This window comes from Rhinopithecus roxellana, chromosome 12 (genome assembly GCF_007565055.1).
Source record: "Rhinopithecus roxellana isolate Shanxi Qingling chromosome 12, ASM756505v1, whole genome shotgun sequence".
Taxonomy (NCBI): Eukaryota; Metazoa; Chordata; class Mammalia; order Primates; family Cercopithecidae; genus Rhinopithecus; species Rhinopithecus roxellana.
The window spans coordinates 92,657,941-92,673,740 of record NC_044560.1 but is presented as its reverse complement, the minus strand read 5'-3'; the positions used below and the strand labels follow the sequence as shown (position 1 = coordinate 92,673,740).

Here is a 15,800-nt window from a genome sequence, read left to right as displayed (position 1 = left end):
AAATGTGCAACACCTCTTGGAGCATATGCTATTATTTTGTAGTAATTTTTTAATTGAAACAGATCATACATACAACAAATAATCCAAGTCATAAGTATAGAACCCTGAGTTATTACAGAGTGAACATACCTATGGAATTGTGCCAAGTTACCCACAGGTCAAGAAATAGGACATTATCCCCATTTTACAGGTGAAGAAACTGAGACACAGAGAGGTTAAGTAACCTGCCCAAGGTCACACAGCTAATAAGGGACAGAGCCTGGTTTCCACCTCAGGAGCTCTATCCAGGCCCAGCTCTGTTTTCTACTGCCCATAGACAAGGTGGACCTGGGAGAGCATGACCCATCTCAGGGTCAGGGGAAGCCTCTGAGAAGCTGGGGTTGGATCTGAGCTCAGGAGAGAACTGGAACTTCATCAGAGAGAGGGAAGGAGAGCATTCCAGGCAGGGTGATCTGCTGAGAGGCCTGCCGATCTGCTGTGGAGATGCAGGAGGGAGGCGATGTGGACGGCGTGTCACGGCCACAACACACAGACTCACCAGTCACTAGAAGGCAGCTGTGGGACTCACAAAGGGATTCTTCCTTCCACAAAAGGACTCACAACAGGAATCCCTAAATAGCTTGCTGCAAGGAAAACCCACTTTGAGTTGGGAACGTCACATTTCCATAGAGTGGGTTAGAGAAATAGGGCTTTCATTGGAAGAGGTGGCTCAGTCTGCAAATAACAGCTGGGAGATGTAGTAGTAAAACCATCCCACAGCCACAGCCACAGCCACAGCTGGGCTCCTCTGAGCAGCATCAGCACACGCTCCATGGGAGGGTGCTTGCTCAGGGTCACACAGCTGGTCGGAGGAGGCGGGATTTGAACTCTGCAGTCTGATGCATCAACACCCCCATGCCTAACCACTGCACTCTGCAGCATCCTAATCAGACAGGCCACCTCAGTCCTCTGAGCGGTGACCACACCCTCCCTTCCTTCCTGTTTTCCCACCCACTCACCTACTGGCTGTTTATGTCTGGAGCACCAGTGTGGTTGCAATGTCCATTTAGATTCCAGCTAAACCCACTGGACCTGGAGTCCAGCCCAGCTCCTACCATTAGAAACTATTTTGCCCCAGACTTACATTGTCATTTAATCTGAGCTTGAATACTAGACCTGTTGGGGAGCTCACTACCATTCAGACTTGCTTTGTTCCAAATTTGTAGCCCTGGGGTCAGAAAATTCTTTCTTCAAGGGAGCCCAGATCTTCCTCCGTGCCTGGTTCTGCCTGTTGGCTGAGCAACCTCCCAGGAGACTGAGACAGTGGTCACAGATGTGACCTGAGGTGTCCAAAGACAGGTTTTCCTTGGTCCCTGTTTCTCCTCTAATCCTAACTGGTGGGGAACAGATCTGCTTGGGGTATGGGGTAAGAAGGTGGCTGTTGTCATGGGGCAATTAGAATGCCCTCTCTATACTTCTGCCTTCTAGATTGGCATAACTCTGGGACCTGAGCACGTATCCTCCCCCAACCCCAACCCCGTGTTATTCAGGTTTGACAGCTGCAAGAGATGCCAACCAGCTGCCTTCATGAGCTCTGGCTACCTTGCCCCATTCAGATAGATTAAAAGCTGTTTCACGGCCTTCATGGTACTGATGCCTTGAGCTCATTGCAGGATTTTAAACTGTTCGCAGCCTTTTCTTACTAACGCTGTTTATTTTTGTGATAAAAGATTTCACCTATGACCCTGGTTGACTTTTTTTAGTGCTCCTTAGCAAAAATAATAATAAGAAGAAAAAGAAGTATTCATAAATGTTAACCAAGAAGAAAGGAGATATCCTATGAGAAGTGTGTGGCACATAGTGAGGGCCTGGTCACTGTGAGGTCAGGTGGTTTCGGGAGGCCTCGGCCCTCCCAGCTCTGGCCATTTGTGTGGTGTGGAGCACCAGACAGGCTCCCGCCTCTTCAGGATCTGGTCACTTCCCCATTCTGGGTCTGGGACATAGGGAGTGAGGCTGGAATAGTGAAAAGAAGAGACCATGGTCCTGCATCAGCCTGGGCTAGGTCCAGTCCCACCTGAGGGCTTCTGTGCTCTGGGCCATTCTGGGAGAAGATGGACAGTCTGGGGAGAATTTCTCACATGTGGAATTGTTTGAGGACATGGAAATGCTGAGACTGGAGGAGAGAAGTCTCGAGCAGCATCATAGCTTTTGGAGACTTATATGAAGGAGGAGCTGGTCTGCCCAGAGCTCAGAGCATGGGTGTGAGCACAGGTTGACAACTTCAGCTTAATAGTGAGAGAGCTGCCCAGGAGTCGCAGGAGCTGCCTGGGAAACTGTGAGTCCCCTGGTGCCGGAGGAATATGCACTTGTGGGAGGGTGTGAACAGGATCTACCTGAAAATGGCCAAATCTGAGGATGCAGCAGGCTTCTCTGCATCAGAGGTTTTAAGGACCTTCCAAGCATGAATGTTCTCTAACAGTAATTTTCAAATTGTTTTTAAATTCACAGAACTCCTTTTTACAAAGTTCAGTTTACAAACACACTCCCTCTGAAAAACAATGTGATCCAGAGCTGCTGTGGGTAGGGGTGGAGGACCCAGGGCCCCACTGCTCGGCCTCCGCACCCCCATGCCCCATGAATCCAGAGCACAGATTGAAAGTCACTATTCTAGAACCCTGCAGGCCAGGGCTGCTCATGGCTGGAGCAACTCCACCTAACGTTCCCAGTGAAGGCACCCACTCCTCTGACAGTTTCATTTCATTTCAGCCCAGCTTCTGGGTTCCTGCCTGCCTCCCTAACCCCACTGTCTGGTTGGAAACGGGGTATCGGCTGCGTTTGACGGACCCAACCTGGCTTCAGCCCAGGCTTGGTGCCTGCTTGCTGGCTCTTAGGCCTCTGCTCTTGGTCACCCAGAAGTCACTCCACAGGATCTCCACCTATCGTATCCAATTCTGTAGAATAAAAGCGTTTCCTATTCTTAGAGCTGTGCTGGGCATTAGATCCCTGAGCTGCTGCCATCTTCTCAGCTGCTGCCACTGGGAGCTGATGTTTTCCTAGTATAAAAGAAAAATCACAATAATAAAACCAAGGAAATGGTGAAAATGCCACTGTAGGTAGCAAGCCCGCAAAATGACAAGAGCTTGCCTCATCAGCGAGAGTCCTTCTGGAAGGTGTAGAAGAAGGCATCCTTGACCCACTCTCCCCTCTTATTTCTCTCAGGCCACTGCCGAACTCTCTCGAATCTAGGTCCACTTTCCTCTTGCCCTTGCCTCTGCCCAACTGGGCTCTCTACAGTCACAATAGCCTCTCCTGGCCTCCAGACCTCCCACCCACACCATCCTCCACACTGCACCCAGGCGGGGACACATAAAACAGGAGTCTCAGGTCTGACCCTGTGCACCCAAAAAGTCCCAGACAAAGGCATTTCTTCTGCAGAAGCCACCTGACACCCACCCCCGCTGGTTCCTCCTCTCATCATCCGTAGCACTTTGCTCATTGTCTGTATTACTGTTTCCATCTCTTTGCTTTACGATCTTTTAAGGGCCTGTTAGTCACACTTGAGACCAAGGTCAGGGTTTTATTTAGCTTTATATTTCTGGCCCTGGCCCAGCGCCAGGCTCAGACCAGGCCTTAGGAACTACTGTTGAGTAAATTCACATGCTTGCAGCTCACGTCGCTGTTTAGAACAGAGACTGTGCTGGTGGGCTCTATGTCCCTGGAGGGTGCACCTAATGGCCCCCAGCCTGAGCGTTATGATGTGATGTAGTTTCTGCAGAACCCCAACAAAAGGAGAATCTGGGGTATACCCAGAACCCAGTGTGAAATTCCCCCGTGACCCACATGGCCTCCCCAGTTCACTTTCCACCAGGGGATGTGTCCTACTACCTCTTGGCAACTGAATATTTTGAAGAGAGACACAGCTCAGCAGGCTGTACCACCTGGCACTTGCCCCTCTTCCCACAGACATCCATTCCTCTGTGAGTTTCACTCAAAAAGCAGCGTGTCACTGCGGACAAGCCAGCCAGCTCACCATGGCTGGACCTCCTAGGGCACCGGACCTCTGAGAACTGGCCCCTAGCCTCGCTTCACAGACACAGGTTGCCCGCCAAAGTAGGTCTCAGAGCGACAGTGTGTGCATTGCTCATCACATCTTCCTCTTGCTTTGCATGACTGAGTACACCCAAGAAGTGTGCCTCCTGGGAGGAAAGCATATTTGGCAACAAGATCATAATAAAATCAGAAATTCAGCAAACCTTTAAAATATCCAGACTTGAAAGAGATGCAAGAGTTCTCTAATTAAATATGAATAATAGGTGGAAAACTCATAATATAGATGCAGAATAGCTTAATACATAGAATCTCAGATTAAGAAGGTAACTTGAAGGCCATTGAGTTCATCCCTTCATTTCAGAAAATAATGCAGCTTGGTGGAGAGAAAAGTCACGGGCTTGAAGGTCAGACATGCCCCTATTTACTAGCTATGTGACCTTAGGGAAATTACTTTGAGCCAGAAGTTTAGCTCCAGGCTAGATCTGCCTCTTGTATTTTATTTGACTTACACAATGTTTTTAAAAAAACAGAATTGCACAACAGTTAAGCAAATGAACTTTGTAGCCAGGCGACCTGAGTTCAAATTCTGACTCCATTAACTAACTGGCTGTGTGGCCTTGGGCAGATTACTTAACCTCTCTGTGACTGTTTTCTCCTGTATAAATGGGAATCATGACAGTCCCATCACATAGGGCTGTCACGTAATTTAATGAGGTAATGCATGTAAAGCATTTAAAATCGTGCTTGGCACCCACTGTAAGAGTTTGCTAATATTTTTATTTTTTTTTTTAAATCTGGATTTGTGGTTTCCTTGAAAACACTGGAAGATGTAACAATTTCATGTGGCATTTGGCGGGGCGGGAGTAGCCACTGCCCCTTCAGAGAGGGATGTGCCCTGCCTCTCAGGTCACCGCAGTCCCCACTGCTCCCCCTCCTACACCTCCTCTGCTTCGCTTGATCATGTTGCCAGCCCATCCCCCTCTAGTGCCCTGAGCCTCCACTTGGTCTTAGGAGTAAATATATTCATTTATATTTACTGGAACAAATATGCTAAACTAAATATATCCAAGTGAACTAAGTATATCCACTTTACAATGTTATGACACTCATACACAAGCTAATCCATCCAAAGCCCCTCTGTCTGTGTGCTGGACATGTCCTGAGCACGTAGACATCATGAATTCCTTCCTACTAGCTAGGAGTAGTAAAATAATGCTATTCTACCTGCTACCTACTACTAGAAGACCTCATAGCCTGTTCATCTGGCCTCTGCGTGAACAGTGCTGGTGACAGGGAGCCCACTGCATGGCAGAGCAGCTTCTTTCCATCTTTGCTATATTCAGAGTCCAGGAACAACAACCTCCTCCATCGCCTTCCCTGAAATGCCATGCAGTTTCCACCACAGCCCCTCTTTGGCACCTTGAGCAGAGGAACGTGTCATGTCGTTTGCGGGCTCTGTGCCGAGTTGCTGCGTGCTTAGCAGAAGCTGCGGGTCTGCTACAACCCAAGATACCATGTGCTGATGGTTCACAGTCAGGCGGCTCAGTAGCACCAGCCGCGGGGATTGCAGGAGAAGCTGCCGAGGGCAGGAGAGGACATCCCACCAGATCGTACTGTGCTGCACTTCAGGGCCCACGAGTCAGATCTGGGGTCCAGTCCTTGCTTCACCACTTTTGAGTTGCCTTATGACTTTGGGCAAGACACTCAACCTCTCTGTTTCCATTTCCTTCTCTATTCAGTGAAGATTATAAGACCCTCCTGATCAAGGGGTTGTTTAAGGATCTTTTTCTTTTCTTTTGAGTCCATGAGGCTTAGAGCCACCGCATAAGAATGAAAAGATCCATCCCTGAAGACCCTGGTCTCAGCATACCCCTCCCCATAGCCTCTGTCCTGACCTGACCCCAGGTATGGGGCAGAAAGCTGCTTCCAGACAGGGGTCTGGAACCCCTGGTGACACAATGATGGATCAGGATCTCCAGCCCCACCTTGTTGCATGGCCTGGAAGTCACAGCCCGGAGCCCCAGGCAGTCAGGCTGCTCGATTTCAAGGTCCCTGGAGGCAGCTATTCAAAACCCACAGAAACAGCTCTTTTTCTTTAAGAACAAACCCAAACATTGTTTCTCACACTGACTGACACCCCCAGCTTGTGAGGGCAACAGAAACCAGGTGGGCAGGGGGACTGTGAGAAATTACTCCATGAGTCAGCCCTGCCGGGCCCATCAGCAGTGGACCGTCTTTTAGCCTCAGAACAGGCAGGGAAGTCGGTCACTTTCTCCCCGGGGCAGCCTGTGGCACAGGCCTCCAAGGAGCTGCCTGGGGTGGAGGAGGGAAGAGGACAGCAGACCAGGGAAGCAGGACTTAACCCCCAGGGACCCCCAACATGGTGTTCCGGTTCCCCTCCCTGGCTGTTCCCCAGCATTTCTCTACAGCTGTCAACACCCAGGGGCTCAACTCCAGCGCTGGCTGGAAAGGCTGGGCAGGGAGTGATGCCATTCTTATTTGTCTGCAGTGTAACAGGTCCTTGGGAGAGGGAAGATGCTAACAAAACCTTGGTCAGCATCATCTGAAAGTGTTGATTTGCGGGAGCAGGGTGCTGCATGGTAAAATTGCTGGTTGGGTGGTCTTGGCCATGTCAATGAACCCATTGGGCCTTGGTTCCCTTTTCTATACAATGGAGACAATGGTAAAAGGGTTGATGGGAGGATCGAGCGATGCCAGGCATGTGACAGTGCTCTGTCGTGTCTCAGGTGTGAGGACTATTTCCGAGGGAAAGAAAGTGATTTGCCCAAGGTCACCCGGCGAGTTCCAACAAGAGCAGAACCGAGACCCAGGCGTCCTGCCCACCTCTCCCCAGCTGAGCAGAGTCACTCCTCTCAGAAAGCGGGCAGCGTTATCTGTCCATCAAGGTTCTGAGGCACTGCCTGTGTCCCGCCTCCTTCGGGAGCCCAGAATCGAATTAAACTTGCGCCCAGGAGCTCCTGGAGTGGGAAAGTCAAGGCTAGAATCTGAGGATTGCAGGCCCCAGGAAAGAAGGCCTCACTGGTCTCTCTGATGTGCAGCTAATGAATATTTATTGGGCACCTGCTGGGGATGCCCTGACAAATGAGGTAGATGTGGTCCTCACCCATGCAGGGATGATGGGGGCTATGCTTGTGAAAAGGCCATTGCAGTACACACAGCCTGACAAGTGCCCTGAAGCAGGAGCGGGTGAGAAGGCCCAGAGAAGGCGTGTGGGACGGGCCTCCAAAGGACAGGACCTTGGTTCAAAGTTCTGGTAGAGTGGAGGAGCTGGTCATACAGGAGAGGGGATGGTGCTGGGGCAGGGACATGAGGCCCCAGGTGACCTTTGGCATGGCTGGAAGAGGAGTGCAGCAGGAAATGGGGGGATCAGTGGGAACTGGTGGGAGATGAGCTGGGGAGGTGGCAAGGGCAGATGGTGCCCTGGGCCTTCCCTGCCAAGGAAAGGAGCAGGGCTTTGCTCTGATGGTAGTGGGAGAAGCACGAAGTGGGACCTCTAGGCTGGGAGGAGTGGCAAGCCTCGACAGATTTGGGGACAGCTCCTACTGGCTGTTTTGTGAAGAAAGGAGGCAGTGGTATAGGAGAGAGGGTGGTGGCCAGGGCTGGTGGGGACAGAGATGTGGCACCCTTGGAGCATGCATTGCATGTAGCACTGATGGTTGTGGTGGATTGATTACGGAGCATGAAGGAAATGGAGCCATCAAGGATGAAGCCCAGCTGTGGGCCTGGCCAGCCACATGGGTGCAGGTGCTGCTTACTGAAAGAGACGGGAATCCAGGAGCAGACACTACAGGTGGAGGGACTTGGAAGACCAGTTCTGGGCATACAAGGTATGAGGTGCCTGAAAACCACCAGAGGTGATACTAAGGGGCAGTTAGATGTACAGCAAAGGCATCAGAACTCGAGAGAGTAGTGGCTGGGGGCCATCAGCACCCAGGTGGAGGGTCACCTAGGGAAGGTGTGTGGTGAGAAGAGTCCAGGTTGGAGGCTGGCGGGGGCCATGTTGGCTTGGGAAAGGGTGGGCAAAAAAGGAGCTTGCAAAGGAGACACAAGCAGTAGGGAATGGGGTCACTGGAGCCAAGCAGGTGCCTCCAGAAGGTCAGCGAGAGGGCAGACAAGATAAGGCAATCAAACTTGCAGTGGAACAAGCTGTGACCTTGGCAAGACCAGTTGGTCATCAGAGCTGGGCCGCAGTGGCTCAAAAGCATAGAGTGGGGAGGAGGTGTGGACAGCCCTCTCCAAATCCGGGCTGTGCAGGAAAGAGGGGCAGCAGAGCTGGCCCGGGTTGGGCCCACGGAGGTTTGGGGCTGGTAGATTTGTGATGGGAAGAGAGCTGGGTTTGTGTCTGTGGTGGTGGAAGGGGCTAGGAGAGGGAGGCGGTGACGTTGCTGGGAAGCTATGGGAGAGGACGGTGGATGAGGTGGGCCCTGGCACCACAGGAGGAGCTGGACCTGGAGCCCAGCAGGTCCGCCTCAGGCTTGGGGAGGTCCACACTGATGGACAGCTGCCATAGGCCTGTCCCTGGGCTGGACCCTTTGGGAACCTCAAAGCTGGGCAAGACTCGGTCCTGGCCTTCAAGAAGCAGAGGAGCCACAGGTTCCAGGTCATTGAACCAGGACTGCCCTCTTTCAAGTCTTGGGTCTTCAGCAACCGTCCTCCTCAAGCTCTCTGGGATGTCCAGCCACGGGCCCCTCCTCCTCTAAACCCTATCCTCTTGGCTAAGCCACAGTTCTCTCCCAGTTTCCTGCATCTCTGATCTTTCTCTTTTTGAGGGCAGGGTTTGGGGTGCCATTTGTTCTGCCCACCCTTGCATTTGAGTGCCACCCAGGCCTCTGCCCTCAGCACCACCCCCTTCTGTCTTGTGGGGTCATCCTCCTCACAAATCTACACATCCCCTTCTGAGTCCCACTGATTTCTAACTCTGACACAAGGACGTTTCTTCATGTCTTCCTCATGGACATCTCATACTCAGTGCTTAAGGACTAGGATCCTTCATCACTTCCCCCCAAGCTCGAGGGTGGTGCCACTGAGCCAAGTTGAAACTTCTGGAATTTGGTTTCTCCTTCATTCTGACCCCTGCCCCATCGAAATGGCCACCGAGGCCTGTGGAGCCTATGCCCGGAAGGCATCTCAAATCCCTGTTCTGGAACACGAGCCTGGGCCTGGATTCATTCTCTCCTCTTCCAGGTCATTCCCATGGCCAGGGACTATCCTCTCTTGGAGACTTTATATTTCTCTTTAAGGCTTTTATCAAGCCCAAACTTAGCGTGGTGTTCAAGGCCAATGGTGATCCAGCCTGCCTTTCCTCCAGGCTCATCTCCTCTCTGCAACCAAATACTGCAGGCTCTCAACACTCTGACATTGCTCCAGGGGTGCCTACCAAAGTCCTCCCTTCTCTCATGTCCTCCATCTCCCCTGTCCTCCATCTCTCCTGTCTTCCATCTCCTGTCCTCATCTCCTGTCTTCCCTTCCCTCCTGTCCTCCATCTCTCCTGTCCTCCATCTCCCCTGTCCTCCATCTCCCCTGTCCTCCATCTCTCCTGTCCTCCATCTCCCCTGTCCTCCATCTCCCCGTCCCTCATCTCTCCTGTCCTCCCTTCTGTCCTGTCCTCCATTCTCTCCTGTCCTCCCTTCTCCCCTGTCCTCCATCTCCCCTGTCCTTCATCTCTCCTGTCCTCCATCTCTCCTGTCCTCCCTTCTCTCCTGTCCTCTATTCTCTCCTGTCCTCCATCTCTCCTGTCCTCCATCTCCCCTGTCCTCCATTTCTCCTGTCCTCCATCTCTCCTGTCCTCCTTTCTCTCCTGTCCTCCCTTCTCTCCTATCCTCTATCTCTCCTGTCCTCCATCTCCCCTGTCCTCTATTCTCTCCTGTCCTCCCTTCTCTCCTGTTCTCCATCTTTCCTGTCCTCCATCTCCCCTATCCTCCATTTCTCCTGTCCTCCATCTCTCCTGACCTCCCTTCTCTCCTGTCCTCCATCTCCCCTATCCTCCATTTCTCCTGTCCTCCATCTCTCCTGACCTCCCTTCTCTCCTGTCCTCCCTTCTCTCCCGTCCTCCATCTCTCCTGTCCTCCATCTCTCCTATCATCCCTGGCCTCACCCAACCCAGGCTCCTCTCTCATGATCCGCAGCAGGCTGCACTCCCTCCCTGATGTGACAAGGTGCTGCACGTGGTTGTGTATACCCCACCCCAAGTCAAGGCACCACCCTTGAAGGTTCAGAGTCCTCTCTCTCCCTGTTTCCCTTCCTATCACTCTCTCTCTGTCTACATTTGGAAAGACCATGTACCATTTAAGCTTGATGTGGAGGAGGAAATGAAGGGGTCTGAGAGCAGCTGGGGCAGACGGACCCTGGCACCTGCTTCTAGGTTGACTGGCACACAGGCACGGTAGACATCAGAGTGGCTGTGCTGTGTGGGGATCAGCAGGGTGAAGGCTAGGCTGAAGGACACCATTGTGGGTGTTGGCAGGAGGGGAGCAAGTGCCATGGACCCGATGAGCAGGGCCAGGTGGAGGCTAGTGTCCATGAGGTGGCGGGACCTCCAGTGCAAAGGGGAGACCAAGCCGTCCTCACTCTGTCTTCTCCTAGCTGGGAAAGGGGGTCGCATCTCAGCCATCTTCCCCAGCCACCAGGTCCCAGGGGCATGGAAGGACATGGGAATTAAGATCCAGGTGTGAGCAACTGGTTTTGTCCTGGAGATCTGCTACGTGAGGATGAGCCGCTGTCACTTGGAGGCAGGTGCCTCGTGCTTGGCCACAGAGTGCCCTTCCTAAGAGAAACGAGTCATTTCTGCGCACCGCTGCCACGGCCTTCAGTTCCTCCTCTCGGACGCAAGGTGGCACGTGTCCTGGATCCCGCAGAAAGGTGGCCCCCACTGGGGGCCAGCAAAAACTGGCTGGTCAGGGCAGCCATGGTGGAGAAGGGGCAGTTGCAGACTCCTTGACGGCATCAGTTGGCCAAATCTGAAGTGATTAAAAAAAAAAAAAAAACAGAGCTCACCTGTACTAGTGAACAGCAGTCCATGTGTGAGGTGAGGGTGAGTGTGCCAGGAGAGTGTGTGAGCATGAGCGTGGAGGTCTGAGTGTGCAAGTGAGTTTAAGTGTGTGGTGTGTGTTCATGGGTGTGAGCGTGTGTTACTGTGTGAGGGTGGAGGGGTGTGGTGCATGTCCGTGTGTGTGTGGGAGTGTGGGGGTGTGGGTGTGTGGGTGTGATTGTGGGAGTATGCATGGGTGTGAGTGGGAGTGTGAGGATGTGTGACTGTGGAGGTGACTGTGAATGTGGGGGGTGTGATTGTGGGGTGTGGGTGTGTGAGTGTGTGGGGATGTGGAAGTGAGTCTGGGGTTGTGAATGTGTGGATGGGTGAGGGTGGTGGTGTGTGTATGTGTGAATATGGGGTATGTGAGTATTCAAGCAGAGGCGCAAATGTCTGGTTGTGGGAGTGTGTAGGGGTGTGAGGGTGTGGGGGGTGTGGGGTGAGTGAAGTGAGTGTATGTATGTGTATGAAGGTGGGGACGTGAGCATGTGTGAGGGTGGGGTGTGTGGAGGGTAGGGGTATGGGGAGGAGAGTCGAGTGAGTGAGGGCAGGGGTGTCAGTGTAAGTGTGAGGATGGGGTGTGGAGTATGTGAGTGTGGGGTGTGAGTGTGGGGGTTGTGAGGGGGTGTGGGGTGTGAGCATGTGTGTGGAGGGTGAGCATGGGAGGGTGAGCGTGTGAGTGTGGGGGTGTTAGCATGTATGAATGTGAGGGTGAGGGTGAGTGTGAGGGTGAGTGTGGGGTGTGAGCATGTGTGAGGACGAGTGTGAGGGCAGGGGTGTGGTGGTGGTTGTTACGTTGCTGCCAGCAGGCTCTCTCCCTTAAGTCCCCTCTTCCAAGCCCTTCCTTCCAACGTCCTTTCAGCTGTAAGCTGACGGCCCCATTGGAGCAGGGTGGAGCCCCTACTGCTGTCCCTGGCTCACCTCCTCCCAGCCACCTCCTGCCCCTCTGTGCTGGACCTGGTTGGGGCAGGTGGTGCAGAGTGAGTAGGGCACGGGCAGCTCTGGCTGGCATTGGAAGGCACGCTCCACAGGCTGAGAGGCCACGCCTCCTCCATGTGCCTTGCCAGTGGCCTCTCAGGCTTCACGAGTCAGAAGGCTCCTCCTGGAAGTATGCCAGGGTCCCCTCTCCTGGCGCATCCCCTGCCACCCTCCCCACCGCATCTGAGACTTGCACATGTATAGCATTAGAACAAGACGGCTTCATCGTGATCCTGTTGCGCATGTGGGACTCATGGGTTTCCTTCTAAGTGGAAATAAGAGCATTCTGATTCATGCTTCAGGGGCAGCTCCTGAAAGCTGGTGGCACTTCCAGATAGAACCCCAAGCGATGTGGCAGGTGGCTGGGACCCTGCAGCCTGCAGAGCGTGAAGACTGAGGTGCAGGTGAGGGAGAGAGCTCAGGACTCCTCATTCCAAACTCTGAAGCCAGGGAAGCAATGGTGGTCCCTGTTCCTTCTCCTCCCATGAACATCAGGGTAGCTTCCTGGCAGATTGGACAGGCTTTGGGGAAGGCACTTTCAGAGCCTGGTTCTGGCACCTTCTGACTATGGGATCTTGGACGAGTCTCTCACTGTCTCTAAGCCTCGGGGTCTCACGGGCTTTCCATGGTGAGGTGGTTGTGCTTTGATTTGGGTAAAGTGCCTGGCAGAGTGAGCCTTTGGTGAATGGCGGCTGCCCGAGCTGCTGCTGTTGTTTTATCATCATCATTCCCTCTCTAGGACTCAGGTGGCCTGCGGTGGCTGTTCTTTGTGGGTGAAGCTGTAGCTGGGCTGGCTCTGCCAAGGAGGCTGTCTGGCACCCTGCAGCTCCACATCCTCTCGGTGGGATGCACCAGTGTCTGCTGCCTCTGGGGGAGGAAGAATAGTGCAGCTCCCCCCGTCTGAGGGGGAGGGGCGCAGGGGTCCATGGTGGATCCCCAGGGTAACTCAGTTCCTCCCACTCCCATGGTCCTCTCTGGTTCCGTGACCTCCATTCCTTGCGTCTGTAATGGGCTGGATGAAGCTAGGAAGCGCGTGCATCTTCTGAGGTGGGAATCTGCCTCTTCTCCTTTTTTTTCCCTTTACTATGACGCCTGTTGCTCATAGGTACAAATCAAACGAAGAGTATGTATATGTGCGAGGCCGCGGCCGAGGGAAATATGTTTGTGAGGAGTGTGGAATTCGCTGCAAGAAGCCCAGCATGCTGAAGAAACACATCCGCACCCACACTGACGTCCGGCCCTATGTGTGCAAGCACTGTCACTTTGCTTTTAAAACCAAAGGTAAGAGAGAGTCAGCTGGGGCACTGCCCCTGCCCGCTGCAGGAAGCTCCCCTCTGGGAGTCCCAGCACAGAGTTTAGGTGCCCAGACCTCTTTGCAGGGTGCCTGGAGCAGCTCCATTTCCTGGATTCCCACCCAGCTTGGTGCCCAGTGGCAGGGCAGCTGGCTCCAGACTGGCCTGTGGCTCCCCATGGCTGCCCCCAGCCATCCTCCTGGAACACGCACACAGCCCCTACACCTGTGGCTGCCTGGCCCTGGCCTGCCCAGCCTGGTGCAGCACTCTTGCTCACCGTTCCTGGTTTTGCATCTTCTCTCATCTCCCCTCCCTTCTGCATGTCTCCTGAGCCGTTTATCCACTGATCTGAGGCACTCCAGCATCCATGCTCGTCACTGCCACTCTTGCATTTGGAAATCCATTCCACTCCCAGCTGCTTAACACACTCGCATGCTCACTTCTCATGCCAGAGTGCACCGACCTCCACCCACCTCTCCACTCCCACCCTGTCCCTGCTCCACCCAGCTTCTCTGCACGTCTCAGCACAGGGCCGGCCCCCGACTCCCAGACTGGCAGCCCTGTCACCCCTGCCCCGGCCACACCCCACATCAGGGTCAGGATAGGCTCTGGTAGTCACTGGTGAAAGGAGGGGCCTGCTGTGAAAGGCGTGCATCCCAGAGAGCTGCGATGGGTGATGGGCATGGCCTGGCCTGCCATGGCCACCCAGGCCAGGCCCCTGGTGTGGACGAAGGAGCTGAGTCCATGGGATTCTTGGATCACACTCTCCTCCTGCAGGATAGGCAGGGAAGGTCCTGGCAGCTTGGTCATTGCAGACTGAAGTGCCTTGGAGGGAGACCCAGGGCTCTCGGCACCCTGGTGTCTTCAGCCTCTTGAGCTTTATAGATTCCTGGGTCAGGGTTTGGACATCAGGGTCCTGTCTTCTCCTTTGAGCAAGTTGGGGGCTTCTGGGAGCCCCGCGGTTTCTCAGGGGGTGAAACTCAAGGGCATCATTCAGTTGTGCCACCTGTTGACCTTTCTTCTATTGGCAAAGTTGCTCCCGGCGAGCGAGGCTGGGCCGTTGTTCTGGAGGGGACCCAGCAGGGTCCCTACCCCTCTTCACTTCCTCCGTGCTCTTGCTACCTGGCCCCTTCCATTCTCTCTAAAACAGGTCAAGCACTAGTTTATTACATCCCCTGGGACAGTGGCCTCTTCTCTGACTGTGTTCCCATTTCTGGTCTCCTGACACCATTAACTGAACCCCATGCCCTGCTCTGTCCCCTCGCCATCATCTGCAAGTTGAGCTCGAATTTTCCTGCCAAGGTTTTGGTTTAAACAGAGGTGCCTGCCCTCCCACTGCCTTTCCCTGATCCTCTTCTCTCTTAGTGTCTCATAAACAATGTCCCAAAGGTTGCCCAGAGAGGGCAGATAGGCCCAGGACTCCGCACCCACCCCATGGGTGCTTCGAAAGTGTCTTCCATCCCTGGAGCCCTGCCCAGCATGCGTCGCCCTGGACATGGGCTGTCCCTGACACGTCCTCCAACCGCACTTCCTCTGGCCTTCTGCAGCCAGTTGAGATTTTATGGAAGAGTAAGATGGAGATAACTGACTGACAATTCAATGGACGGTCTTCAACTCTAAAAGCAGAAAACTTCTCACCCAAGTCCCCTTGAAGGTGAAGAAAGTGATCCCAGAAAGCAGAATAGCTGTTAATGCTGGAGCTGCAACTAGAACACAGGACCCGAGCTCCAGGGCATCACCCCATCGTCTTCCTTTCTCTGAGCAGTTAGTTTTCTGCCTTCCCTGGGGTGGGTGGCAAAAAGCTGCACTTGGAATGGCCTGTGTCCAGGGGACCACACTGTCCTCAGCCTGAGGAGCCCTGAGAGCTCCCAGCCCAGGGCCATGCAGAGCACACCTGTGCTCCACACGCAGCCGGGGCTGCCCATCGCCTCAGGAAACCATCACTCTGCCGCGTGAGACTGGAAGTTTCCAGCCCAAGCAGTTTCCTGCAGGGGGCCCACTCGATTCCCTTTGCCTTGGGTCCCTAGCAAGAGCCCCTACTTTCTAGGAGATGCCTTCATTGGAAGCCACACTGAGCCTGTCTGCAGTCCCTTCCTGGGTCTCTGTGAGCCAGCACAGAGCCGGGGCCCTGGAGGGCCTTGGAGGGTCCAGAGTGCATAATCTGAACAGAGGGGCGGTAGGCCCTCCACATTTCCAGGGGTATAGAGCATCCCCCCGAGGGAAGGCTGCCCCTGCTGTCCCGAAGGCCAGGCCCATGAGGCCGTGCTCTCAACCAGTGATCAGGCAGTGCCCTGAGCTCTTCCTCAACTGTTCACAGGGGCTTCTAGAAGACTAGAACCTTCCAGAACCAACGCAGGGAGCAGATGGGAAATGGTGGAATCTGAAACTGTTTGACTAACAGAGGGAAGGCCAGTTGGGATGGTGGCAATCAAAGCAGGAAAGGCTCCCTGTTA

At 53.8% G+C, this 15,800-nt stretch overlaps 1 protein-coding gene across 3 annotated transcripts in view; it reads left to right on the top strand.

Moving 5' to 3' along the window:
- HIVEP3 (HIVEP zinc finger 3) overlaps window positions 1-15,800 on the top strand; it is a 158,277-nt gene that overhangs the window by 126,743 nt on the left and 15,734 nt on the right. For all 3 annotated transcript variants that reach the window (XM_030942858.1, XM_030942859.1, XM_030942857.1), the window contains one exon: window positions 13,161-13,336. In XM_030942858.1, coding sequence (XP_030798718.1) covers window positions 13,161-13,336 — 176 coding nt within the window. The remainder of the gene's footprint in view (window positions 1-13,160; window positions 13,337-15,800) is intronic.